Raw genomic sequence first — 20,112 nt, 5'->3', positions numbered from 1 at the left:
CAACAGAAAAAGCTATAGTATGACAGGAATGCTCAAGCTAGAGAGTACGCTGTAGGGCAGCAGGTAATGGTTCTCATTCCTGTCAGACACAACAAGCTGCAAGCAGCTTGGGAGGGACCCTATAAGGTGGTAAGAAGAGTAAGTGATGTTAACTACATGATGGAACTGCTAGGCAGGAGACAGTGGCACAAATTACCATGTTAACATGATGAAACCTTACCATGCTTGGGAGATCCTTGTGCTGAGCATTTGCAGTGGATTGTAGGAGGAGTCTGAGGGAGATCTGGTGACTGATCTCCTCAGTGAGGCTCGGGCTGAGACCTCAGTGGAAAGGGTAGCAATGTCCCAGCAGCTATCTCCTATCCAGGTTTGAGAAATCCGAGCAGTGTCACAGGAGTTTGGGGAAATGTTCACTGGGAAACCAGGGTGCACCCACCTGGTGCAGCACCAGATGGATACAGGACCCCAAAGGCCTATTCGGCAGGCCCCTTATAGAATGCATGACAGAGTCAGACAGACTTTAAGGGAGGAGATACAGGAAATGTTGGAACTAGGGGTAATTTAAGAGTCCAACAGTCCCTGGGCCTCCCCAGTGGTGCTGGTGCCACAGGAGGATGGCCGCATCAGGTTCTGTGTGGACTACAGGAAATTAAGTAGTCACACAGAGTCAGATACCTACCCCATGCCTAGGACAGATGAGGCCCTAGAGCAGCTGGATGGGGCTAAGTATTTTACAACTATTGATCTTACCAAGGGTTACTCGCAGGTCCCACTGCTAGAGAGAAGTCAGTCTTTGTGACTCCTTTTGACTTGTATGAGTTCACAAAGATGCCCTTGGGGATAAAAAATGCCGCAGCAACTTTCCAGAGGCTGGTAGATCACATCCTAGCAGGAGCAGGAGGGTTTGCCCTTGCTTATCTAGATGATATTGCCATCTACAGCTATTCCTGGCAGGAGCACCTTCAACATGTTAGGGAGGTGCTAGGTAGACTATAGAGGGTAAGGTTGACCATTAAGCCCAGCAAATGTCAGGAGGGTATGGCAGAGGTCTCCTACTTGGGACATAGAGTGGGGAATGGTAAGATCAGGCCAGAACCTGCCAAAGTGGAAGCCATTCAGGCATGGCCTGCACATGTTACCAAAAAGCAGGTGAGGGCGTTCTTAGGGACAGCAGGGTACTACAGAGAGTTTGTCCCCAGTTATAGTACCATAGTTGTTCCCTTTACAGACCTGACAAGGAAGAACAGACCAGATAAGGTAGTGTGGACCCCAGCATGTAAGCAGGCATTCCAGGAGCTCAAGGAAGCTTTGGGAGGACCCCCTGTGTTAGCCAGTCCAACTTACAGCAAAAAATTTGTTGTGCAGGTGGATGCTTAGAACCATGGAGTGGGGACTATACTTAGCCAGATTTCTTCAGAAGGAGAAGAGCACCCAGTGGTTTATCTCAGTCGTAGGCTCCAACCCAGGGAGGAATGCTATGCAGCTGTAAAAAGGAATGTCTGGCCATAGTGTGGGCACTGCAGAAACTTCAGCCTTATCTGTATGGAAGAAAATTCACTGTAGTGACAGATCACAATCCTCTAACATGGTTAAACAGAGCCAGACAGCAAAATGCCAAGTTGCTAAGATGGAGCCTAGGGTTGCAAGCATATGATATGTCAGTGCAGCACCGCAGTGGGATTAGCAATGCCAATGCAGATGGGCTCTCAAGACAGGGAATGGGGTAAGGTGTACTCAGATAGACCTAACCCTCTCAAGCAACATTTCTCAAGGATCACTTGAAAAACTAGCTTGAGTTCTCCAACGGGGAGATGTGTGAAGACAGGTGAAGGCTGCCAGCCTAGCTAGATAGAATTTTGTAGATAATTCTGTTATTTGTAAATATTAATGTAAGCCACAGGCATATTCTCTTAAATGTGAAAAGACTGTATTGGATGTTGAACAGAAAAAAATTTAACAACAGTGCACTCTGCTGTAAGAAAGCTGATAAGTCAAGCATTGTGAAATTCTTTGATCTAAAACTTGGAGCCGAGATGTCTAGAAGGAGGCATTCTGCCTATTGTTTTGAGGCCAGAGTTAATGGCTAGTATTTGCATGTTCAATTTCTTTTATTGCTCTGGCTTCCTGACCAGCTGCAAGATCAAAAGGCTATTAATCTCTGGGTTTCTGTTAGTCTGGGAACCAGAAAGACATTATGTAATCTGAAATGAATCAGTGATACTGTGTTATCAATTTAAGGAGAGAAAGAAGGAGAGCAATTGAGCATTTGTCTTGAGAACATCCAACTCTCCAGCATTGCCTATGCTGTATATGTAAGTTTATTTTAGAACTGTGTTTTCTCTTAGATATAGCTAGGAACTAGGAATATTAGATTAGTTTTTTTCTGTATTGATGTCAGAACTTTTCTACTGTATTATTTTAAGTATTTCTCTGTGATCTCTGAACTCTTGACTAGCACTGTATAGTAAGAAGTATTGTCTTGTGGTTTTATTATTTATTATTAAATATTTTAAACCTTTCAACTGTGACTGTTTTGTGTAGAGATAATTTAAGCTCTAAGAGTACATTGCATGTATTTAGTGATATTGTACAAAGCCACTCCAATGGCCTTGCTGTTCAGTCACACTTACCATTTGGATAATAATATTGCACAGTATAATTGGACACCCTTTCATAAGGGCCTTTTGGTAGCTGATAAATATTAGTGGGTGGTGGCAAGTGGTATTAATGTATAGTCTGGGTAAAAGGAGTACAACTGGAGAACCTCTGCCAGCCTTCCCCAGGAGTGTCTGTGTGGTTGTATGAAACTCTTATCTCAAAGTGTGTGTGCGCCAGCTACTTGGGCAGGGACACAAAGCACTGGTTGGACAGAGAGGGTGCTGGGGGCTTTAGCTTGCCCACTAGGCTGAGATCTGGACTCTATAGCTGTGCCAGTCGGGAGTGTTATTGGGGACCTGGAGAGAAAAAGAGAAACCAGCCCCAGACTGACTGTGATCTATGTGTGCTTTTAAGGGAAATTGTACTTTACTATGTGTGTATTTATTATCCTTTCTCTATAGGGATGCCCATCACTGGTGTTAGTGGTGAGGATTGAGGATCCTTGATTGCTGGGCCAGTGCACGGGCGACACAGGAAAGACAATGTTTTAGCTAATATTTGAAAGCCTAAAGGGGAGTGGTGCAGACCATCCTTGGCAAAGCAGCATGGTCTTTTGACCACCTCCTTCCATGCAGACAAATACTGCACCCCCTTAGAATGACACCAGAAACTAAGCCAATTATTAAAGTCAATCATCTTTTGTTGGTATTGTAGCATCATCCTTGGAGAAGGTAAAATGCTAGGCTCATACCAGGCTAAGACACACATTCCGAGAGCTCTATGATGTCTGTCTTCATATAGTCTAGGGAGGTACATCTCAGGTCATTTACTCCCACATGGCGTATGACTGAGTCATAGTGGTAATTGTGATCCAATGACCTGAGTGTATGTGTAATGTGATGGATCCTAGTCCCTCATAAGCAACTGATAGTAACTTTCTCCTTACTCAGCCAGGTGAGAGGGACATCAGTGTGTCTCACAATGGAGTCTCCAATGACTAGAATGTTGGATTGTGTGATGACTTGCCTTATGGGTTTAGAGGTAGAGGCTCCATGAGATGTAACTCTATGTGTTGATGTGGATGTTGTTTTGAAAGAGTGTGTTTGGGGCTGTTGAGGATATTTCTTATGTGTACTTTGTCTATGAGGTCTTTGTGGCTTAGGAAGGTTACATGTAAGTGTCTCAGTATATGGGGGTCTATATGTCTGCTTTGAATTGTGCATGATGGGTGCAGCATGTGTACTACTGACAACCTTATTGACATTAGGAGTACTTTTATGTGATAGTTTTGCCTCCAGTGATGTTGTGTAAATGCATCTCTCACATATAGTATCAGTTTGTTTTAGAATTAACTGGTTGTCAGTAAACATGAAGCAATTTCTACATTGTCTCAGGGTGCCCATATCCACCAAGCTGGTAATGGAGACAGTAGGAAAGTTCATATTTATGGCAACAGACCCTTTTTTATTGATTAGACTTTTGGAGTGAGAATATCAATCAATGTCAGGAGTATCCGGTTTGTAACTATGTGGACAGTGCTTGTCACTGCAAACTAGTTGTCCTGTGTGCAACTAGAGATTGGAGAAATTTCAATTGTGCTTTTACAAGAAAAATGTCACTCAAGGCGTCTGAGTCTGTACAGAGCATTGCCAAACACTTGAGGGGAAACTAATACGTAGACCTTGAAAATTTAAGCATGAAGTATTTAGGCAGGTATTCTGAAGTTGGAAAGAAATCAAGCAATATTTACTAAAAACAAAGAATTAGCTTGTCAAGAATTATGAAAAGAGGGGAGTCGCATGAATAGCTACTGCCTGGCTACTACTAATGCTGGTCTCACCACAGCTTCACTCTGCTGGGATACAATACTCCTTTGCTTTTTCTCTCACCAGAAGCAAAATGTTAGCACCAATCCCAAGAAGAGAAGCAGGCCACAGCCTTGTCCAAGATGATGCAATGGTCTGTAGGCTTGTAGTCTTTTTCTGGTAGATGCTTCAAATAGGAAACAGACCAATCAGGTACGTTAAGTACAGACATTCACTCTCCAACCAGAGTCGGAAATCAAGGTACTCTACTCCTACTGTCACCAGGATCAGAATATAAGCACAGACTCCAAGCTGTCACCTATAAAGCAGTTATTATGCTTTCTGGTGATCAGCAGTCTCCAGGAAATAATGTAATTGTACTCCTTCTCTCACCATGAATGAACAGAAGCACTAATCCCAAGATGACTACCGAGAGGCAGAATGTGGGATCTCCAATAACTGATGGTCTTGCAATAGATGCTTGAAGGTAAGATGAAAAAAATGGTTTATCCTAAATGCTGCAATGTGCACTAAGCAGTTAGATATGAAAGTGGGTAACTTAGGTTTTACCTGTCTAAAAAGTTAAGTTTTAGTGGAGATCCACTATTTTTAGAAGAGCAAGATAGATTGAAAGGGGGTGGGCACTTTTGTATTCTGGTTCTATGGAATACAGTAGTATGTAAATAGATCGGGTAGAATTTGCAAACCCAATCCTAATTACACTGCGACTATGCCTTTGCTCTTGTATTTTGCATTGTCAAACAAAATTAAATGGAAGGATGTAGATCAGTGTGTATATTGAACCTAGTCAGCCACTGTAGCTAGACAGCACGTGCATATACGTTACCGAGCACGTGCGAGATCAGTGACATTTTGTGTGGTCAGTCAGTGTGAATGTAAGCCTGAATGGAGATGCACGTGTGTGTGTTAGAAGTAAGAGGTCAGTCAGTAAGCATATGAAGTACAAAGTACATGTACAAGTTACAGCTTCTGATGTGTGTATGTGTAATAAATGACTAGAATGCATTCCCAGCCTCAGTGACTCATTTGAATCACGAGACATATGACAGCCTGGTCATGTTTTTTCTGCTTGTTTTTTTTTTTTTTTTTGGTCGTATATCAAGTAACCATCAGTAGCTTGTACCATAAACTGTAGTCACTCTTTCAGCAAGAGCACAAGTATAACTGTATTGCTGTCTACTTTATCTGCCCATCTCCAGATTATGTGGTTGACATAACAAGAAAGACAAAGTTGCCCTCAGCTGTGTAACTTTTCAGTAACCAGAATATGGGGAAGCTCAGATTATGTTTTACGTAAACTATCTAACAGTGAAACCACACATGACACAACACCTCCTGCTTAGACCATCTTGAACTACAGTAAATGTAAATGTCGCTGCTGTTAGACCATCCCTTTTAACACCACTTACAGTAAACTCTGCTAAGGTATACCTGGCAGCAGTGGGTATTAATAGTGGCAGATCCAGCCCCACCAATTCTTTCATTTGTGCTGAGTTCCTGTTAAGAAAAAAACTAGAACTGGAATAATGTTCTGTGGTCAGTCCTCTTGTGTGTTGTGGAGTACAGGCTGAGAGCCAAAGTCAGAAGTGGTACTGAGTTCCTGCTCAGTAAGACCTAAGGGTGAACACACACAGTGTAGATATTTGTTTACAGCAGTTTTAGTTTCTCTTACAGGCTATATAACTTTTTTAACATTATCATACCCCATGTTGGAATATTACAGTCATTGTGGACCTTTAATTCATACAAAATATATAGAGATAGAACTAGTTATCTGACACATAAAGCCAGTTTTCACTGAGTAACAACAGTGCAGAATACATTCATTCCTGATATGGTAATAGCATTTGGAAAATATCTGTATTTAACTTTAGTGAGATTAACAAATAAAGAATTTGAGAAGAAACCAGAGGCCATGCTGCTGTGTTTTATCATGAGCGGTAACTATTGCAGGGAAAACCTATGTTTCACTGTGTCGATATTTCAGTTTTTCTCCCTTATTATCTCATCCCTGTCTATAATGTAACTTAGAAAAGTTAATGCTGGAGTCATCACGCATACAGGCAATCAACATTGCTTTATATATTTGTTCTGCTAAAAAAGTCTATTACTAGAGTAAGTACAACCATGAAAACAGCTACCCATCTCCAATACCATTTTTAACAAAGACTGAAACTCGAGTCAGGTATGGAGTACCCCTGTGTTTGTTTTTTCTTCCTTCTGCAAACCTGTCTACTGTAATCAGCAAAGACGAACTGGAATTAACTTTCATTTTTACTACTTTTGCAGGTTATTTCCAGCTGTAAGATGCAGATAATAGGGTTGTTGTGTACATAGATACACTCATTTTTTTTGCATACAAATGGAATAATCTCTCCTTCCATGTGCTAAAACTGGAATGAGTAACAGTGACCCATTAGCTAGCTTGTTTTTGCACTTCTATCTTTGGTTATTTTTCTGACCATTTTTGGTACATGTCACTGTAGCTACAGTCTCCACACCACTATAACAATCAGTAATAGTGAGAAGCAATTGAGACTGGAGTGTGTATGACTATCCCATAAGACAAATGTTTTCTGTGCTGCTTTCTACATAGAATGTTTGTGGTAAATTATTGGCCCTTGTGGGAGGTTTGACGCCTTTCAAACAATACTCAAGATGCCTGTCCATAGCAACTTTGTCTGACATTTACTTGCTCTGTTGTACATTTCTGAGAGTCAGCAGCTCCACTGGTGTACAGAGGGGTGACCTGAGCTCAGGTAGGGGCTCAGGGCCTGTTTTTGATGACACAGGGAGGGAGAGGAATGAATGGTCTGAGTCTGCTCACCTCTGTCTTGCCAGGGAGAGAGGTAGGGCTCATGTCTAGGGCATACACAATGCAATGATTTCCTTACTGGAGACCCAAGAAATCTGCAGAAGTACCTGTTCTGCAAAGGTGGGCACATTTGTAGGCTTATGTTGCTTCTGGAATTGCGCAGCAGTGAAGTATCATGCCCTAGTGCATGCCCCTGACATGGCCACCTTTTGGACATGCACAGGCAGTTAGTTTTTAAGTATACATCCTAGTCCTTGCAAATAATGGCACCACCTCTATCACCCCATTTTCACTGTGGTGAAGACAAATGGAATGAGTGCTCTCACCTGGAGAATGAATGAGATTGTCCAGTGTCCAGGGGAACACTTGATGTTCAGAACTGGAGAAGGGTCAAAAAATGGTTTCTGACAGTAAAAGTCTGGAATAAAAGTAATGGGTGGATAAGAATGTCAAGAAGACAACTGGGATTTTTTACTGTCTCATATATTAAGTGTATGAGGTCAGTTTGCTTTGAGTGGTTATTAGTCATAAAGTGTCTGCAAAGGAATATGATTACATATACTGGGATGGTTGGAGAAGACCACGGACAGCAATTGCTGTGATGCTGGGAAGACACTTCTGTAGATGATGAACATGTTGATCTGAACAGCTACAGCTGAACTGCCTTTTTTGTTTTCGGTTGTTCCCCTTTTTCCTGTGTTCTCTATTGCTGAGTGCTTTTTTCTTTTTACTGGCATCCCAGTTTGTGTCTACACTAAGTGTATACTTAGCCATTTTTGGACTGTGTATGTGTTACTGCCCAGAGTTACAGCTGCTGGTTGAACAGGGGAATAAGGAATGTTAATGACCTCACAGCCAAACAGGTTATAATATACTCTTATGTCACTGAACAGACTAAGCTTAAAACACCTGCTTGAAAAACTTGCCTGATGTAGTCATCGGAGCTCTGTACATACTTGCACTATGATCAGTGCTTTTATTTTCTCCATGACCCCTTGCAGCCTCAGGCTACTCCCCCTCAGCTTCTCCACTTGCCCATCCTTGGATCCCTTAATTGCTCCTATGAAGTCTCAAAAATGTATCCCTTCACAAGATGGGACCCCCAGCATCTCAAGGAAATGACCTCAACTACAGCTAACTACTAGCCCTGGTAAGTGAGGGCTTTGATGGGGAGTACTGAATGTGAAGCCTGGGAGACACCATTCTTGCAGAAGGCAGTTATTTACCCTAGATGTGGGAGTGGCTGGTGTAGTCCGCTATTCTTACCGTGTGAGTTCTGCCTGTAAGCCAGTTGGCAACCCGTCTCGTGATGTAGGGGTTTATGTTCAGGTTGGTGAGTTTTTCTGTAATACCCGAGTGGGGAATGGTATCAAAAGCCTTGGCGAGGTCAAGGTAGGCTGTGTGAACCATCTTTCCCTTGTCTATGGCCTTGGTGACTGTCTCAAAGAAGTCAACCAGGTTTAGTAGGCATGATCTGCCCTTAACAAAGCCGAACTGGGTCGGGTCAAGTGTTTGGAGGTTCCCAATGTCTTTGTTAATGAGTTCCATGATGATGTGCTCCATAGCCTTGCAGACCAGGCTAGTCAGGCTTAAGGTGCGATAGTTACCAGGGTCAGTTGTGGCCTCTCCTTTGTGGAGAGGAATAACCATTGCTGTGCGCCATTCTATAGGCACGTAGCCTGTGGAGAGGCTGAGGTTGAACAGCGTGTTTAGGTGGGGGGTTAGTTCGTTATGTAGTTCATGCAAGACGCAGCCTGGGACACCATCTGGTCCCATTGATGCTGTGTTTTTTGGCTTTTGAAAGGGCTGTTTTCACCTGTGCATCTGTGATTTTTGGGACACTACACTTTTCTGGTATTGTTGTGGGCTCTTTTGGAGATGAGAGGGGGGTGATGTTTGCACTGAATCTATCTGTCAGGATGTTGGCAATATCAGTAGATTCAGTATATTTTGTGTTATTTTGCACTAGTTCAGTGCATATCTGCGGGTTGTCACTTAGATTCTTAACATAGCTAAAGAAGGCTTTGTGGTTATCTTTTGAATCCTTGGCTATTTTTCTTTCTAAGTTAGCCTTGGATGATTTCATGAGGGACCTCAGTTTCTTACTGATACTGATCAGGGATGTCTTTCCTTCTTGGGATTTGCTTTTTTTCTGAGCTAGTTTCCTTCTTCTATTGTATAGCCTGTTTATTGCAGGGGCCCACCAAACTGGTTTCCTTCTCTTAGAGGAGTGAGTCTTGGTTTTGCTAGGGATGGCACAATACATGCATCCTTGTAGATGCTCATAGAGTGCATTTGTAAAGGTTTCTACATCTTGGGCAGCGTTATCCTTTAGTGTGGGGGCTGTGAAACTTACCACCTCTGTCTTAAGTAAGGTAAAGTTTGCTTTAGAAGAGTTTTTTACTGTGGTTTCCTTAGTTGGGGGTGGTGGTGGGGTGTGGACATCCAGAGTGATTAGTTTATGGTCTGATCTAACCAGTGACAGGTTGACCTCTGGTGTGGAACATCTGTCACCCATGTTGGTGATGACCAGGTCCAATATGTTTTCACCTCTGGTAAGGGAGTTTACCAGTTGATCCAGGGCATTTGAGTTGATGAATTCCAGGAAGCATTGGGCCTGGGAATTTGTACTTGAGTAGTTTTCCCAGTGAATGGTAGGGTAATTGAAATCAGCCAATATCGGGGTGTTTGGTAGGACCTTCATGTTTTCCAGTGGCTCTAGAAAGGTGGAGTGATGGTCCTGGGTCATGGAGGGTGATCTGTAGCAGGCCCCAATTTGCATTGCAGATTTGCCCGATGTTAGTTGCACATGGATGATCTCAGAGGTATCATGCTGCGCCACTAACCTGGAGGTGTCGGTATCCTTGATGAATATAGATACACCCCCTCCTTTTGTGTTTCGGTCCGTGTTCTGTGGCCTGAACGTGTGGTATAAGTTGTAGCCCAGTAGTGCTGGGGTGCTCTCTGGAGCCTTGAACCAGGTTTCAGTTACTGCACAGATGTCGATATTCTCCATACTGAGGAGTGCTTTTAGTGCGTGCATTTTGAGATTTAAACTCCTGGCGTTGAGTAGCATAACCTTCAGTTGTTTGTTTGTGATTGATGTGATTGTGATTAATTCTGTGCATGTTCACTGTGATTAGTTTCATGCATGGGCATTAACATTAGTACTACACATGCATTGTGATTAATTCTGTACATATGCACTGTGACTAGTTTCATGCATAGGCAGTAGCATTAGTACTATTCATGCATTGTGATTAATGCTGTACATGTGCACGGTGACTAGTTTCATGCCTAGGCACTAGCACTAGTACTACTCATGCTTTGTGCTTAATACTGTGTAGATGCACTCTGATTAGTTTCATGCATAAGCACTAGCATTAGTACGACTCATGCATTGTGATTAATGCTGTTTACTTGCACTGTAATTAGTGTAGTATACATGCACTGCAATTATTGCAGTGTACATTCACTGTGATTAGTATGGTGTACATGCACTGTGATTAGTGCAGTGCACATGCACTATTATTAGTAGTACTCATGCTTTGTGATTAATGCTGTGCACATACATTGCAATTAGTGCAGTGTATGTGCACTGCAATTAGTACTGTGCACATGCACTGTGATTAGTGCAGTGTATATGCACTGTGATAAGTATTCTACTAATATGCATTGTGTGATATACTGTGATCATTTACTCAAACAGCTTAAGCATTTCAATTATATTTTTCCATTATATAGCATGCTTCACACATAAGTCAATCAGATTTCCATGTAATGAAAACTCTTAACTGCAAACTTTCAAACTTAAAATATAGAAAGGGAGTTTTCGTCATGCCCATTTCTACAAATAAAACAATTTTAGAACTTCACAATACATAGTACATATATACAGACTTATCACAGTCCTGCAAGTGGTTTCCTGCCTATAATACTTAATGAGCTCACATGCACTCAGGCCTTATTCTGTCAGTCCAGTTACTCATTATTAGTGAAGTATTTTTGGTACTTACGTATTATCGCAACCACATTTCAGAACTGGCATACTTCATTGCAGTTCTCTGAAAACAGGCTTGTTAACCTTTAAAGGGGTGTGTATGCAAGTAAGTACTTATGTGTCACCGACAGTTTGAGGCAGGGAGAGGAAAAACCTTCAAATTTTGTACCCGTGGGCGGCATGTGGCATTATTTCGGTGAACTCCACAGTGCCACACGGTATCGCAAATCCTGCTTTGCTGATTACAGCATCAGCAAAGGGTGGTTGCTCAGGAATATATTGTCTAACTGCTCAGGGTCAGAACCCCTCCAAGACAAAGGTGCCTACAAGAAATACTAAGGGGACACTGACTCCTCAGGGACTGATGTCTTCTTCCCCAGCGGGACTCCTCGGCCGGGGCTGTTAAGTGGTTATCCCACCTCAGACGTATACTTCTGATCATGTGAAGTTATGTAGCCACAGCATCCACTTACAATACTATCAACAGGTGCCCCACATACTGAATGATTCACACACATGTCCCAAATCTAGCAATCCCCCCTTGCAGTGTGTAAACCTAAACATAATTGAAATGGAACGGGTTGCCTTTTGGTAAAGGTGCTGAGTTGCATTCGTTCGATGAGGAGTGAGAAGCAGCACTCTTTCTTATAAGGCTGAAAAGGCTGTTACCAGGCAAGACAGAATCTCACTTTATTCCTCTTCCAATGTAAACAAACAATCACACACAATAGTTTCAGTACTCAAAAGAAATTGTTATGTTTCTGTGAACACTTTATACACCCCTTCTTAGTTTAGCAGACCTCAATGCACACAAACCTAGCGATTTCTGCAAGTACTGAAATGTGGTTGCTATAATACGTAAGTACCGTATTTTCTTCCAACTTAATCTCTAAAAAGATCTTCCTCTAGCTTAATCTTTACCCCAATAGACTTTCCTTCTACTGTTGACCTTCTACCCAGGCATTCTGTACCTCCTGTCAATACTGCCCTCAAGGTGCTTAAAATAATCTCTCACAAGGCCTCCTTCCTTATTCCTCTTAAAAAGAAATGTGCCCTGCAGTGCCTTCACTGTAGAGCAGTAGTGACTGGCCATTTTCTTCAATCTACAGGTATTTTATTGTAGGCTTCCTTACAGACTCCATCCTGACTCCACCCTGGAGATTTCCTACAGGCAGCTCTAGCTTCACTCTGCCTGTTATAGGTAGTCCTTTCTACTATGTCAAAATTATGTTTAGATCTTTGTACATGCTCTATGATCAGTGCTTTGCACAGACATTGTGACTAGTGCTAATCACATGCATTGTGATTACAGACATATACATGCACTGTGATTAGTACTGTGCAACATGCACTATGATTAGTGCTACACATACAGTGTGACGAGTGCGATGCACAGGCATTGTGATTAGTATTCCACATGCAGTGATTTGAGCCATGTACATGCACTGTGGTTAGTACTTATGGGTATTGTGATTAGTGCTGCTCACATGCATTGTAATTTGAGGCATCTACATGCACTGTGTTTAGTACTCAGATGTATTGTGATTAGTACTACTCACATGCATTGTGATTGGAGACATGCACATGCACTGTAATTAGTACTATGCACCCATACTGGGATTAGTGCTGCATGTGCACTGTGATTAGTTCCATGTACACAGAGTGCTACACACATGCATCTTGTTAGAGCTATGTACATACATCATGACCAATACTGTGCGCATGCACTGGAATTGTGCTACACATGCACTCTGATTAATTTTGTGCACAATGATAATTAGTGCTATATGCATGCACTGAGTTTAATGAAATGCCCCTGCTTTATAATTATCGCTGCACACATGCATTGTGATTAATTCTGTTCACATACTTTGCAATTAGTTGTAATACTGTTAATGTTACTGGTAGATGCAGACATAGTCATTTAAGTAACATTTTATTGAAGATAATTACAGAATGTGTAGTTTTCAGAGGTAAGTAAACTTTCATGGAAAAGGTTTCATTGGCACATCACTTTAGCTAACATATTCCATGTCTGTTAGGTAAGAGGTACCCCAAGTGAAACTGGCTGTTTCTTTTTGAGAAACCAGAGTTAGGAAATCATGTGAAACAGAGTAAGGCAACATTTATTATACCTGTAATATATGACAGCTGAGGATTCTATTATGACTGTAGGATTAATTTAAATATCTTACTTTTGAATTTACACTACTTCAGGATACCTTAGAGACGAAGCATATTCTCTTACACACACACACACACACACACACTACATAGATGTGTGTGTGCGTGCCTGTGTGTGTGTGTATGTATCTGTGTTCATTCATTCCTTATTCATGTTTACCCAATTCAGCATTGCAAGGAGTCAAGTCTATCCTGGAATTCCCTGAGTGCAAGGCAGAGAAACTAATCACTAATTCTGGATAGAATGTCACTCCATTACAGAACCCACTCACTCACTCACTCACTCACTCACTCACTCACTCACTCACTCACTCACTCACTCACTCACTCACTCACTCACTCACTCACTCACTCACTCAGTAATTTGAAAAAATATCAGTTGCAACATATCTTTGTGATGTAGAAGAAAACTGGATGTGATACAGTGGTGTAGTTCAGCTCTACATGTATTTTTGTTTCCAATTATTTTTAATTTACTTTTTAGTTAACAGGTAAAGTCATTTGGTTCTCTGGTACTTTTTTTTGAGCAGGGATTTATTTTACATGTCATGTATTGTTTTTGCAGAGTGGGTGGGGGTCTTTCAGAAGTACAAGGTCTACATGACCTTCTTTACCATCATAGTGCCAAATGAAGCATGACAGAAGAGGAATGAGGCATTTCATAAAATACTTTTTGGAGACACATACCTTTCAACTGTCCAGAATTTTTCAGACTATCAAGATTTTTACCTCATATTTTTGATCTGTTTCTCTTAAAATGTGTGGTTTTCTAGAAAATCATTGCAGATTGAAGTTATTAAATAATGACACACAGTTATGTTTTAGACTTCATATCCTTCAGAAAATGTATGCTAATGCAAAACATGTTATTCTAACAACTTTATAATAGCCATATTTAAAATATATCCTTGATTTTAAGCCCCACCTAGTTATTTTTGGCTTTGGCCAGAATTCTTCTGCTAAGAGGTTGAGAGGTATGCAGAAGCAAAGGCTTTCATGGGCAGGATACTGGTTGCCCAGGTAGCTGGTGCTTCTGTCATCTTTCTTTGTGTAGATAGCAACACTTTCTGCTAGGTGTCAGCAACAGCTCAGTCTCAATCTCTAATCACCGGTGAAACAGTCCTGCAGTGTCCTAACTTTGTTTACTTTGTGTTCTGTTTTAGACCGAGCTCTATGAATTATACCTGCAACAGAGTGTTTCAGAATATGACATCAGCTAAGAAGTCAATGCGGATATTGGTTTACAAAGAAGTGAATGACTGGCTGGCGCCTGTGTCTGCTTTGATCATCTCCTAATTCATGGACAGAAAACCAAAGTGTTCTGTGTTTGAACTAAGGTGCAGATGGCATTTTATATATCATCTTACAGTGAGAGCTGTGCTATTTTTTTCCAGAAAATTTTCTGAATTTATATAGTATAAACAAGTTTCATTTGTGAAAGTGGACAAGTCTGTATTTGTAGTTTGTTAATACAATGAATAAATACAAATGTTAATAATGCCACTGACATGCATTCTGAAAATGTCATATTAAAAATATACTTGTACCAATCAGTATAACACAACAACTAGGGGCATTACTCAAACCCAGCTTTGCTGGAAGCTGCAGTTTTTACTTTATCACTGGATTTAGTGTTTTTTTTTCAGCTGCATAATAACCAATTTGTTTCTGGGGGATGGAGAAAATGGCATGTCATTAATAAGTTATTTAATACAGGATTACAGCATTAGCAAACACATTCAACAAACAAAAGAAAATGAGGCAAGCTGAAAAGCTTTCATGTGTTAAAATCACAAGAATGCATTCACATTTTTATTCCAGTTTTTCGAAGTAAACGGCATGACTAGACCTTGCACTTTACAATACTTTTCTTCTCTGCAGTATTTTTTCACTTGTGAGGCTTTGAAATGTTCCTGGTAGCACATGCCTTTTCTAGTATTTATATGGGTATAGCTAATGTTAAAGAACAGCTGTGTTATGACTAATATAAACAACAGGGAGTTAAAAGACCAAGAAATGGAGGCACAAGAACTATTGTAACAGTCCACCAAAGAAAGAAATATCAGAAGATTGGAATCTAAAGCAGTATTCAGGGAATTAACTAGCATGTTTTTCTTCCTCTCTCTCTCTCTCTGTTGAAAGGCAGGAGGAATGTCTCTCACTGGCAACACACCAAGTAATTGCCTAAACGTCCTGCTAAATCACTGCATGTGTGTTAAAAACATCATTTCCTAACAGTATGGCTAGAGTAGTGTTAAAAGCCATTTACAGGAAGATTTGTCCACATAACATTCAATAGGTATTAGTTGACAAGTGAGTCCCCTAGTTTTTTGAGAGTTTCTGGAGGAATAGAGCTTCCACTTACCCATCCATGGATCATGGGCCCAGCAACATTGTTTCATTCTTGGACATCATTTTTCAAGCCATCACTACTGATCAGGGTTCCAACTGTTCCAACACAAAAACAGTAAAGTAATGCAGTTGACTCACATTTTGGCTATTAGAAATTAAAATTCATAGTCTTGTGTGTAATTTGTGCAAGTCTTCTTGATTAGGTACTTGAGATTAGAATAATGATTTTTCAAGCTTCATGCATATCCAAAGTGTTACTTGAAGAGATGTGAGCATTCTCCCTGATGACTGAATGCCTGTACCCCTTCTGTACATTTAAAATAGGCTCTTTCAAATTAGGTATACATCTTTCTCAGTACCCTATAATGTACTGTTCTGATGTTAAATGCTACCATACACATTGACACCAAGGATATCGCACATATGCTAATGTACAACTTTAGCTCAGACAGCTCCCCTTTGACCCTCCATGCTTCCTCTAACATCTTCCTGTCAACATCTCTCCCTGTGTGATTAACTAGGAGCAAGTTTATTTTACTTTATTTATATTTGTTTACCAAGGAAGTACACTGATCACAACTGACTACTTGCAAGCAATGCTTGAGCGAATACTTCACAGACATGCTTGTAGTAAAGCTTATAAAAATGTTTCCTATATTGTATTAGAGTGTATTGCTACAGTATATAACAATCAGATGCAGGCAGAAGTAGAAACGGGGCTAGAGTGTGAGGAAAAGAGATGGATAGTGTAGAGATGAAGAAGATGTTAATTCTGGAAGAAGAAGGTTAGGTGGTGTCTCCCGTCAGAAAGAACTACATTGTGACTTGATTTGGAGATACCTTTTGTGTTGTGCTCAGAATGCAGAGTAAGAGGACAGGTCTTTTAGGCAAGTATGTAGGGATTCCCAGAGTTTTGTAACAAGAATAGAGAATGGTGTGTACAGAGACGTTTAGGAGAGGTGTTTGCAGAACTAGTGTTGTTTGAGATGCACTCCTGTGGTTCTATGGATTGTTTTTGTTGAGCCACAATTGCACATTAACTACCAATGACATATATAAAATGTAAAATAAACTGATCAAAATCCATAAATGTATCAAGTGAATAGAAACATACTGAATATTAAATAAATAAAATAATAAATATCTTCTAATCAATAATTTTCAATGCTATTAATCAATTTATGAATTCACAAAGGAAACAAAGAATAGGAATTTAGGAAAACATAAATTAAAATGAAAATAAAAATAAATTGTGTCCAAGGAACCATCAATAAAACCAAATGACCATTACCCCTCCTTACTTAAACAACTATCCGATGTATAATAGCCATTTTTTTCTTCTTTTTTTTTGATTAAATTCATCTATTTGTGCTGGCACCTTTAAGATTTAATCGTGTGATACAATATTTTTAAATTAGAAAATGAATTCAGCTTTTCATTCTGATGAAGTCAAGTTACAAAAAATGAAAACATCTTTTGCAGTATTGTATATTCATACATGGTTGCTAAATAAAGAATATTGTCATTAATCAGTTTGTGGCTTGGTTTCTGTTTTTCCAGGTTCTACTGGAGTGTATCAGATTTTCATTTTCCCTGTCTCCAGTTGCTGAGATTTTATCGGATTAATAGTTTGATAATAAGTGTTAAGAAAAGCAATGGGGGGAGAGTATGAGCCATTGAGAAACGTCTTTTGTGTGAGAGAGAGCTTGAGAGATGGATGATCCTGTTTTGGTCCTAAACGATCTGTTAGTGATGAAGTCTCTAAAGCAGACACAGACTTCAGAGCCGATGGCATTTTTCTGAGGTGGTGGTCAATAAATTCAAACGCCTTATTGTTGTACATAAAGAGAGCCCCAGTAAGGATGTATTTGCCTTTAATTAGGAGGATTTCATCCATTAGGATCCATAGAGCAGTCATGGTACTGTGTCCTGAACGGCACCCATGCTGTTTTAATTTGAGGAGGTGGCAGTGTGGATACATGTTTTTCTAGAATTTTACAAAAGTTGGGTAGAATAGATATAGGCTAAACGTGGGAAGTATTTTTTAAGCTGTTTTGGAGGAGGTTTAATAAATGCAGTTTTCAAGATATTAGGCACAATTTTTGTGTTAAGTATGTAGACTTGGAGTACAGGAGCAGTAAGAAAGTCTTTGCGGTGATAAATGAACCACTGTTTAAAGTTATCCTGAGGGTGCATCTGTGGGAATTTATTTCAGCAAGGAGTTAATGTCTTTTGGTGATATTTTTCTGAAATACAAGGGTGGAAAAGGGTATGCGGTGCTAAGGGATAATGTCTGTTTGTAGCTGGGAAGTGGCCTAATTATTTTAGGAAGTCTAAGGTAGACTGTTGACTTTGAGAGCACTGGATGGTGTTAAGAAGGTTTTGCAATCTGATGTTTTCTGCCCTGTGAGCAAGCTGATCTCTTGCCAAAAATGTTTGGGTTTTCCAAGTAAGGGCAGCTGTTTGGATCTGAGGCATTTGTTTTATGTAGTGTATGGCCTGTTTGACTGGATTACATAGAGAGACAAGTTAAGCTTGCATGTAAGTCTGAAGAGGGGGTCTGTTTTCTGAATACCATACCTTATCTTTTAATCTGAGGAGTGCTTTGAATTCTTTGGTTATCCAGAAGTTTGTATGCTGCTTGAATAGTCATTTTGTAACAGTGAATTGTCTGTCTAGCAGTTGGAGAAGTGTTTGAGTGAGTGTTACAGTTTGGGGTTTTGCAGAGCTATTAAGGGAAAACAATCAATACTGGAAAGGTGATTTTGAGTTTGGTGATATTAATGGGGGGGTTGGGCCTGAAAAATATCATTTTGGAGAGCAGTTTTAGTGATACATTTGGAAGGTGATAGCAGAATGGTCACTGAAGAAGGAGGTGATGGATAGCCATGTTACAAATTATTGCTAGGTTGTTAGTAATTACTAGATCAAGGAGGCCATAGAAGTTGGCAGGTAGGTTTGGACATGTGGATTCTTTGACTAAATGTGTGAGGATACTATTGGAAATGAATGTGCCTAAGTTTGGAGATCAAATACCAGTGTAGTTAAGTTTGAAGTCAGCTAGTATTATGATATTTTATGTTTACAGGGGCCTGCAATGATTACATGAGTAAAGACTTCAGTTTTTATAAGGGTTGGAGGTAGCAGTTAGTAGAAGGGGATTTTTTTTCCAAAGAAATTTTAATTGGATCCATTTGGATTCAATGTCTGAGGTGGCCTTAGCATGAGCAATGATCTTGGTATTCAGATGGTGTTTGTTTCAGATTAAGGCCCCACCCACCTCCAAGTCTAGAAACCACAATTTTCCATTTTTCTGGGGAAATACTGGAAAATCCTGAAGGTAAATTGTCTGATTATTAGAAAAATGTGGGATTTTCACAGAATTTGGTATTTTATGCAAGAGCATACATTCACCACAATTTTACTTCTTCTCATATTAACTATTTATAATATTGTCAGCTTACTTTATTTAGTGTTCCGTGCACAGAATCTACTTTAATTGCATGTAGATAACAGATGCACTAGAAAATTGTAATGAAGTTATGGTAACAACTGTTAGATATGAATATTAGGCTGAAATTAATTATGTTGTAAATATGCTGAAAATGTTTGCTTGAATATATGTATAGAGTTTAAAATGTGCATTCATACTATATGTATAACAGACAGGCTTCTCTTCACAGCATCAAAAAGAAAATGCCTAACAAAGCAATATTGGAAAACAAGCATTACATGATTTTCTCATGTTTGCAGAGCAAATATCTATAAACAGACATCCTTTTTTTATAAATTCAGCAATATGTGATGTTTTTCCAGTAGGAACAGAACAGACGTTTCCTTTCATTCTTCTGTTATTCTGATTGCGTGCATTTGTGCATTTTCACATCAGCAGAACTGCTGACAGGACAATAGATGTAACTTCCCACAGAAGGCCAGAAAAACATACCAAGAGGAAATATGTGCGTGACTAACTCTCTATATAGCAATTGTAGTAATTCAGTTATGTGAGAGAAGGACAGAGAGAGGTATTTTGTAGAAGTCATCATTCATATCTGTAATGAAGGAAAACTTTGTAAATATATGCTACAATCTGACAGAAATAGTACGTGTCATTTGTTATAGAATAAGTTATCTGTAACTGTGCTTATAGCTACAAAATATATTTCTTTATCAGTGTGCAATTTGAAAGGCGTGGTGCTTTAAACAGACTACAGATGGAGTCATGCAAAGCTCTGTGTCTCTGATTCAGCAGTAAACAGCCAGCAAGACTGTGTGTCTTAAAAAGACTTTGGATCCAGAACAGCATAGGAGCAGAGCACGCAAATTAAAATACATTT

General features: G+C 40.0%; 1 protein-coding gene across 1 annotated transcript in view; it reads left to right on the top strand.

Moving 5' to 3' along the window:
* The window catches only part of LOC122791831, a 305,664-nt gene extending 288,375 nt beyond the window's left edge, over window positions 1-17,289 (top strand). The window contains exon 12 of the mRNA XM_044059795.1: window positions 14,587-17,289. Coding sequence (XP_043915730.1) covers window positions 14,587-14,643 — 57 coding nt within the window. The 3' untranslated portion in view covers window positions 14,644-17,289. The remainder of the gene's footprint in view (window positions 1-14,586) is intronic.
* The last annotated feature ends 2,823 nt before the right edge of the window (window positions 17,290-20,112 follow it).

Source organism: Protopterus annectens, chromosome 17.part0, assembly GCF_019279795.1.
Source record: "Protopterus annectens isolate FY-2018-M chromosome 17.part0, PAN1.0, whole genome shotgun sequence".
In the NCBI taxonomy this organism is placed as follows: domain Eukaryota; kingdom Metazoa; phylum Chordata; order Ceratodontiformes; family Protopteridae; genus Protopterus; species Protopterus annectens.
This window is presented reverse-complemented; position numbering and strand designations above follow the sequence as displayed.